Source organism: Ailuropoda melanoleuca, chromosome 3, assembly GCF_002007445.2.
Source record: "Ailuropoda melanoleuca isolate Jingjing chromosome 3, ASM200744v2, whole genome shotgun sequence".
In the NCBI taxonomy this organism is placed as follows: Eukaryota; Metazoa; Chordata; class Mammalia; order Carnivora; family Ursidae; genus Ailuropoda; species Ailuropoda melanoleuca.
In genome coordinates, this window is record NC_048220.1 from 48,219,336 (window position 1) to 48,228,479 (window position 9,144).

Consider the following 9,144-nt stretch of genomic DNA (forward strand, 5'->3'; position numbering starts at 1 on the left):
CTGAGCCGAAGGCAGACGCCCAACCGCTGTGCCACCCAGGCGCCCCCACAAACTTTTGTTCAAATCCCAAATTAGTCACTCATGGGCCAGTTCCTCTCAGTCTGGTGTCACGTAACATAGGAAAAGCAGCATCCACCACGTGGAGCTACAGTGAAGATGAATGAAATGCACTGATGCCTAACACGCAGCTAGCAGCCGATAAATATTTGTCTCTTTTTCTGATTTTCGAAAAAAATGCATGTGTAGAAGAATAAGGACTGAGAATTTACTGTAGGACAGATTTCTAATCTCTGAGATGAAACATATAACAAGAGGAAGAAGTAGTCATCTTTAGGAGTGTTGTAGCAGTATTTTTTGTTTGTTTTTTAGCCTTTCCTAATCTGCAAAGTTAAGAGGAACAGGTAAGTATATAAATTCTTAACCGCCAATTCTCTGTGTACCTACATCGATCAACCTTTCTCAGTTTTCAAATTCTAGAAGAGGGACCTTGAAAAATGACTTTACAGAATTAGCAGGAGGAACAGCAGCTGCAAGTACAGAAGAGCCCTTAGAACACGGGGACCGAGGCATCCCATAGCTGGTTCCCTAGCATTACCGAACAGATCTACATGTCAGCATCAGGCAAAATGACACCTCTCTGCCCCAAAATGATACATGAGGTCAGTTGGCATGGATGGGAAAGTTCATACAAAGAATTCTTAGGCAGCATATTTTTCTCTTTGCACTACATAGACAAGAAACAAAGCAAAGCAAAGGCCAAGGGTCAACCTGCAAACAGCTCTTCTTCCCTCACGCGGATCACAGAGTATTTTGGGGCATGCAGTTGAAAGCTACCAAAGGCAGCTTGAGCACTCAGGACTGTTTGGAAAAGAAACAGTGGAAACTTGTTCACATCTTGCATGCAGTCCAAAAACGTATTCAAACGGCCCGAGAGCATGACACAAAGCCGAGCGACAGAAGATGCCTGCATCTGATCATCGTACTCGAATGTGGCTAATTTCCACTTGGGTTTCCAGGTTACCAAGCACATGAGTGCAATATAGAGAAATGACCAGATCCTTTCCACCTGGGGTTGGAGTCAGGTGACTGCTCCGAGGGGGCAAGCTAGTACTCACCTATCAGACACATCAGGGATGAGTGCATAATGACATGCTGCCCCAGTGAACAAAACTGGGACCGATTAGCCCACGTACAAAAAGGAACATAAAAATTCCATTTGTTTCTTTTAAGACCGCTTCCTGTTTGAAGCCTCATTTGCAATGTCAGTTTCTCATGCCTGTGTGTGTGACAGTGATGCATGAAAGGACTGCCTGTCTGTCACCATGGCCAAGAAGCATGTTTAAGGCCCAGTGGAGAGGGACTCAGTTCCGTTACGACGCACCTTAAACCGTTCCAGGTACCGGGGAAGCTTGGACTGCTCCGTCTCCTCCACGTCCAGCTGCTCCACAATGTCTTCTGAGGCCCGGCTGTCTTCCCCTTCTTGGGGCTGTTCGTCTGAAGCCACGGGGGCCGGAGCAGTCAGAGCCTTCAGCGTTCCGTCCAGCACACCCAGCTGTGGAAGGGAAAGGGGCAGGACTAACATCCTGGGGCCCAGAAACACACCTCGAAGAGCGGCTGGGTAAGGGAAAGGAAGGACAACTGGGATCTGCAAACTCGTGAACTCCTTCTCTTATAAAATTATCGGAGAGAGACGTGGTTATCCGATTTTACGTCAGAAGTCCCCCAGCGGATGGCAGGGACAACCTGGCACAAAACACATGGTGCAAACAAGCAAGCTCAGAATCATCTGTGCACCGATCAGCACCGCGGCAGCGGATTTCACTTTTAGTCAACCAGGGAGAGATCCAAGAATTATGTTCGATGGGGCCTCAAAGTATTCCCTCTTCCATGCCGTCTTCTTCAACCAGTTTGGAATTGGGAGAAGGAGAGAACCACCACGCCTTTATTCATCTATAAATGAGGGAGCCGCACAACCCACATAGCTGCTGACAGAGACCTGACAGGCACATGTGAGTGCAGTTTACCAAGGTGACAGTTGGGACTTACGAAGTAAGTAAATTGTAAAACAGAGGGTTTCTTTTTGTTTTGGCTTCTCTCCCCCACCACATTCACTTTGGGGCACACCTTCCCTCGACCCAGAGAGCCTAATCGTCAAACGATTCTACAACCTCAAGGCCAGCACTAGCACCTCCTTGGATACCAATTAATTCTGACCATGTAGCCTTAGGACAAAAATCCAGATAATGCCCTTTAATGCCATTAATACCTTATGCCCAAACCCAACATATATTCCATTCTTGCTGACATCTGAATCACATTCCTATTAAGACAGATCACAGAGAATGCAAATCTGGCTCAGATTGGAAGGACTATTTCCCTGGCAAAGGATTTATATATAATATTGTGTTTTTGATCACTAGCACTGACTATAGTAGGGTTAAATATGAATACATGTTTAGGAATGTGTATGTTCTGTTCCCAAAGTCTGCCAAAGAACATGATGATTCACTAGACATTAATATCTGGTCAGTACAGGCACCAGACATGCACATCTCACGACTAAAATGAAGCCAAGGACTGAGTTCTAGTGATTGGGGTCAAGACAATACCAAAAATGAGCTCAAAGTTAACTTTTACATCCTGGTAATGCAACAACCAACACCCATCTAGGCCTCCCTCTTATGACATAAGCTGCTTGGATAAGAGTGGACACTGGTTGTCTATAAGGCATAAGGCTTTCATGTGGCTCTAAGACGCTACATTCCCTGTAGCCTGAGCTAAGTCTAGTGGCTTCATAGCGTCAAGAGTCCTTGGTGACGGACAGATGCACACTGGGGCTGGTAGGAAGACAGCTGCCTAGTCCAGGCAAAGTGAACCCCTTAGAACTCTGAGAGGAACATCTGATCCACATTGCCCCAGCACCATGCTTTCACCACAGAATGGTTTAATGGAAGCAAAACAAGGCTGTACCATCTCTAGTCCCCAGGTTCATTTCTTGAAGGTTTTTATGGGTGAATATGATTGCCATGTAGTCTCCCAGGACTAAAGGGCACAGAAATGCCAAAAATTAAAAAGGAAAGACTAACTTCTTTTGAGCTCCCATTGAGATTTTACTAGGGGAGTGGGCAGTATTTTATTGAGCTCAGTTTCAATTTCAGGGGAGAGGGGTAGTTTTCCTCCTAGATAGCGAGCTATAGAATCAACATTCATCTTATTCTCTATTACTTTTTGTCAGTAACACTGAGAATGTGTGTGGTTTTTCATTCCTTTTCAACTGGATGAATACATGATTCTACAGAAGTACAGAAAGTAGGGGGAGGGGGAAGACAACACAAACAAATTCACAGGCCGGCCGACAAGGAACAGGAGATGGCTAAAGCACACTGACTTAGGGCCGAGAGACGTACCGCTTCTGCACACAGCTTCCCATCCTCCGGGGACAAAGCCACCTTCTCCATCACTTGAAGGGCTCTGTCAAGGTAGCCAGGTTGCCACAGCAGAGGCATGTTATGGTACACAGCCCGCAGCCCTCGCTGCAGCTCCACCTTTCCTGTGGCCAAAAAGAACAACGAAGAAGCTTCATCCATGGCTTCCCACTATGTTTGAGATTGAGGACTTGAAAGCACAAGTGAACATGAACCTGGCAGCTCTAGAAATGGAAATCATTTCACATTGGTACCAAGAGCCTCATCCCATCCAGCGACTTGGTGCCATTTCAGATGGATGATGAAGAATATGGTGAAATTCACTGAACTTGTTTTTTAATACAAACTTGTACGAATATGCTTTTCTTCTTTTTCATTTGGGCTGGTGGAAATTATCGGAAGGATGTATGAATCATAGGGCTGAGGGAAATTGAGCGAGGTTGATATAGCTGTCTCTTTAAGTATAACTACCCTTATAAAACGAGTCAAACAACTGAAATACTATTTTTGTTTCAAGAACAAAATCTTCCTCAGAAAAAGAAATCCCACAATTCTCCTACATTGGAAATCTTGTCAACATATGACAACTTTCCCTGCCAGCAAATGTTTGACATTTTTCAAAATGCTCCAGAACACCCCATCAACTGTCCTTACGAAAAAAAAAATCTCATTTTATTCTTCTTTCCTTTATTTGAGCTTCTTCAGCACTTAAATCATAAAGTTTTCATTATCCTTTTCAGATCTTTGGACATGAATGTTTTCCTTCATACCTCTAACCATCACAGCTGGAGCTCAAGATGTGGACACTAGACAGCAGGGTCCTTGGGTGGGCCGAGGGGCTATCTCTGTGTTCCTATGGAACAGAAGCCCTCTCTGCACTAACGGCCAAAGTCACCTTGAGCTGCCAGGTCTTAAAGCCACCTTCACTTATCTTTCCTGGGAAGGAGGATTTGGGGAGGCTGTAGTAGGACATAAACAGACAAAGCTTATCAGGTGGCAGCTAATTTTAGACTTTTAAGATGCTTGGGACTAGACTGCAGTCACATTCTGGGAAGCTGCTTCCATTGGGGTTGAGTGAGGCTGCATAGCACATAACATGGTGAGAGCAAAGAGCTTTTGATCTGACGCCTGCCAGTTCCAAAGCACCAGGGCCTCTTTGCAGAAACAGCAGTGACAGCGTACGTTTTCTTAGCCCTGACAACTCCCTCGACAATTCGTGCAGTCTAATAGTCCTGAATGTTCACCTGAAGGCAAAGCCACAACATGTAAGTCAATAGCAAGAAAGTAGATGGCATATAAGGAGAAAACGGTTTTTAAAAGGAGTGGTCAATTCTGGCTAGTCTAATAGCCAGCGGATGAACTCTGAAATTCCTCTCCCTCCATCAGTCTATATCAGAATCAGTATCCAAGAAGGCCACATCACATTTTGTTGGTGAAGATCAATTTCAAAACTGCTAAAACTTTGATGATTTTCATAAAACAAAGGTAGGTCAAAGCAGTGTACGGTCAAGAGAAGGTGCCTTCTGAAATGCCTGCCTACTTAGAGAATGGAACAACGGTGGAACAACATGCATTTAACAGACCTCTGTAAATGAGGACACATTTTATGCACACTCAGGTTGGATGCTATTTGCCCTGATTCCACACAACCGACATTCCGAGGCTTCGTCCTCTTGACCTGACTTTCAATGCGATCAGGGCATCACAGTTAAGCAACCATCCCCCAGCACGGAACAGTCACATTGTACCAATGAGTCTCTCTGCTTTCCCAAAGTGCTACTAGATGTACTCTCTGAGTGTCCCTCCCTTCACTCACTTGAAAACAATATCAAGGATATGAGTTCAGCCCTAGCTCTTAATTTCTTTCCTCCTGGACTTTAGGTCTAAAAGAGACACAACAATCTTTGTTAGTACTGGGAAAGTTTTTGCTGGCTGGTTCTCCCAAAAGAGGGCCAGAACTTTTTTTATCCCTTCCTCACACTGATTACCACTAAATATAATCCAAAGCCACCAGAACTAGTTTTTACCTTGCCGGTAAGTAACAGGTTTTAGGACCCTCTTTACTGGCTCTTAAGGTATTATCCCAAAACTATAAGGCTATCAAGGTCTATTTTTATGTCTAAAAATGAAAGTTGTATTGGAATTTCACTGGTACATTGAAATCAAATTAGAAATTTATTACAAAGTAGAAGAATGCATCAGTTCTATCCACGAAGAACAATATTTGTAAGGATCGCTTAGCTTACCAAGAAGTGCATAGCCATACAACTGGGAACTCAACCCCACCGAGTTCTTTTGCTTTAGGCCTGGGAGTAATAGGGATGCACCGAGGTTCCTCTCCTCTTCCCACTGCAACAGAATAAAACAGATCATGGTCCAGCCAAGCAAAGAATGCTTTATGCAAAAATTTGATTTTTAATGATTTTTAATAGGGGGAAAAACATGTTGTAGTATTAGTTAAAAAAAAAAAGCAAAATAACAAGGCTATAGGTGCATTATAATCCTTTTTTTTTTTTTTTAAAGATTTTATTTATTTATTTGACAGAGATAGAGACAGCCAGCGAGAGAGGNGCAAAATAACAAGGCTATAGGTGCATTATAATCCTAATTTTATAAATAAAACATATTTATGTTTAATGACTGATATAGAAAAGAAACACTTTCTGTTAATGGATTTCTGGAAATATTGAGCAATTTTATTTTTTTCCTTACACTTTTCATTATTTTCCACATTTTTGGCAATGAATAAGAGTTCCTTTTGCAATCAGAAAAGCAAAAAAAAAAACAAAAACAAAAATAAAGAGCACACTCTGGACCAACACTGCCTTGAGACAATCAATAAAGATCACACATGCTGTCAGCCCAATATCCACTCACATTGCTACGACATGCTGGGGCAAGCTTTTGAATTTTAAACAATTCAGCAATGATAAGACTCCTTTTACTTCACAGTGTAAAAATAAATACAACTATTAGGTTGCTTTTAGATAGATTTGTGCCTCTTAAAAATAAATTGGACAATCTGAAACACTTAGTGATCATTTCTTTCAACCCAGGGTGCAAAATTACATTTCAGTAAAATTGGAGCCTTTTGGGACTTGGGGGAAAAGGGGCAAAAATACAAGCTCTGCTAAGCCTGCTGCAGAGTAGTAATAGCAACGATGGGGGCGTGCCGTAAACGCTAGGCTCAGGGGACAGCCTTGGCAGCTCCCCGGACAATGAGCTGTGATCTTCTTGGTGCCCTATGAGTACACATTGGCCAGAGCTCTTGTTCGGGCTTGAAAATAAAGAACAAAGCTCCGAATGCCCTGCACTGGTCTCTGCAGTCAGAGGTCGGAGAGGAAGCAGAGAATGAATGAGGCATACAGGCTACAATCCTAGCAAGGTATAAGGGAGGCACCCCAGGTGTTAATGGGCATCCAAACCTCCTTACTGGGAATGGCCTTTGTGCAGTACAAGTGGAATTTCTTAAGGGTTTTCTAAACCTTTGAAAAAAGCAAAGATCTTGGGAGAAAAACAAAGCCTCCCCAGGCACTTGTGTAGTACAGATAAGTAAAAGAGCTGGTAATTGAGGACCGGGGCATTTCACTTTCAAAAGCAAATCACCCTAAGGTTTGATTTTCCCCCACATAAACTGCATGAAAAGGGACCCAGTGAATAATAAATAGGAAGTCTTAAACTTTTTTCTTTTCTTTAGGGAAAAACGACCTATAGTATCAAAATGCAATAGGGCAAAAAGCCAGAAGAGCGGTATCCTTGCTGCTCTACGAATTGAGCCGGGGCAGTGATGCTGGCCAGAACAATGACACTTCTGAAGGGACTTTTAAAAAGATGGATGAAAACAAACAAATGAATGTCTTACACATTTTTTTGATGATTCTCTGAGAATAATACAACCACAGACGCTTATATGAGAAGCTATTTATGTGTTAACGTAAGAGATCAGGTCTCTCCCAAACCTGCAGCTTCTATTCTACGCACTACTATGGACAAAATCAGGTGCTATTGCATCAGGGTCCACAAGGTTCTCCCACCTTGTGCTGTGCCTTTCCCATTAATGCAAAGCCATCCTCATTCTCCCACTCCCCTCTCCGCTCCCCTTCACTGCTAGATAACCCAAAGCACTCGCCTACACCAGCTGTCTCCTTTCTGCACCTTTAACTCACTCCACAATACACTCCAATTTCCTTTCCTCCTCCATTATTCTATGGAGACACAGGTTACAATTTAGTGCCTTCAGGCCACTAAATTCAATGAACTTTTTTAAAGTCCTCACCTTACCTATCCTCTCAGAAGCATTCTAAACTGTAAACCACTCTCCTTCTGTGGTTTTTGGGACCCAAAGCATTCCTGATTTCCCTTTCTGCTCTATGGCTCATCTGTAGAAATTTACACCCTAGATGTATAAATTATATCTCCAGTCCAGATTTTTCCAGGAAGATCCCAATTTCTCTCATGAAATCTCTTGGTTGTCTGAAAGGCATTTCAAAATGCAACAAGTTCTTAGCCAAATTACTGATTTTCCTCATAAAACCCAGTCTTTTTCTAGAGTTGCCTTTACAAACACATGGCAACCTTTCCATCCAGACACACGAGTCAAAAACTGAGGAGGAAAGATTTCACCTGTATGTCCCTGCCTCCACGTACAGTCTCCCATCGTGTTATCTGCCTCCCAAATATGTTCACTGGCTACTACTCCTAACTCCAGACATTCTGCCCCCCCAGGTTACCACTACCTCTTGCTCAGACAACCATGGTAGTCTCCCAAGCACCCTGACCATAAGCCATCATGGCCCCAATCTGATCTCTTACCCACATTACAGCCAGATGCATCTTTTCAAAACACAAACCAGACCATGTTACCCCTTCCGCTTAAAACATTTCAATGGCTGCTCACTATTTTTAGGATGCACAAACACAGCTTAGCATGACTTACATTCTCCAACCTTACTTCACCCCACATCCTTCCTACCATTCTCTGCTGCATCTACACTGTCTTCCAATCCTCTTCCAGCCCCTTTCTGCTCACCACGTTCTTTCTCCCACAGGGCTTTTGCATGTGTTAATTCCTCTTCTTGGATTGTTCTTCCTCTCTTCAGCCAGTTAATTCCTATTCATCTTTCAAATACTAACTCAAGAAATATTTACTCAAAGAAGCCATTCCTAACGTAAGTTTAGAATACAAACAAAAACTCCCTGAAATATACACTTGTCATAAGAGAGGTCTTTAGTGCTCATTGTAGTTATAGTTTTATATTCATGTATTTGTTTTGTTTTGCTTTGAATGCCTGTATTGTTCTTTGGCTGGAAGCAGGGAATGTTTGTTTACTATTGTATAACTAGTACTTGGCAATGTATGGAAGGCAGTCATTGCCCAATATAAATTTAATGAATGTGAGGTATGCCATAGGCTATGACCCCCATTTTAGAAAAGCAAAACACACCATAAATTCTTTTGAATGTGAGCTGGATTAGATGTCCTTTTCAGTTCCTACTCAAACTAGTATTTTTTGTTGTTACATGTGAAGTTGAGGGGTAGACTGCAGGGCCAGGCTGCCAGGCTTCCCCAGGTGGCTTTGTCCCCTATTAGCCAGGCAGCTATTACGCAACATCTCTGTGCTCCAGTCTTCTCATCCACATAGAATTGTGAGGATTAAATGCATTAATAAATTTAAGACACCAAGAATGCAGCCTGGTGTAAAGTAGGTACTATTTCTTT

At 42.9% G+C, this 9,144-nt stretch overlaps 1 protein-coding gene across 2 annotated transcripts in view; it reads right to left on the bottom strand.

Moving 5' to 3' along the window:
- Positions 1-9,144, bottom strand: part of MRPS27 (mitochondrial ribosomal protein S27) — an 83,612-nt gene that overhangs the window by 2,558 nt on the left and 71,910 nt on the right. For both annotated transcript variants that reach the window (XM_034656341.1, XM_002921340.4), the window contains exons 8-10: positions 5,672-5,774; positions 3,408-3,550; positions 1,382-1,552 (exon numbers count right to left, since the gene is read on the bottom strand). In XM_034656341.1, coding sequence (XP_034512232.1) covers positions 1,382-1,552; positions 3,408-3,550; positions 5,672-5,774 — 417 coding nt within the window. The remainder of the gene's footprint in view (positions 1-1,381; positions 1,553-3,407; positions 3,551-5,671; positions 5,775-9,144) is intronic.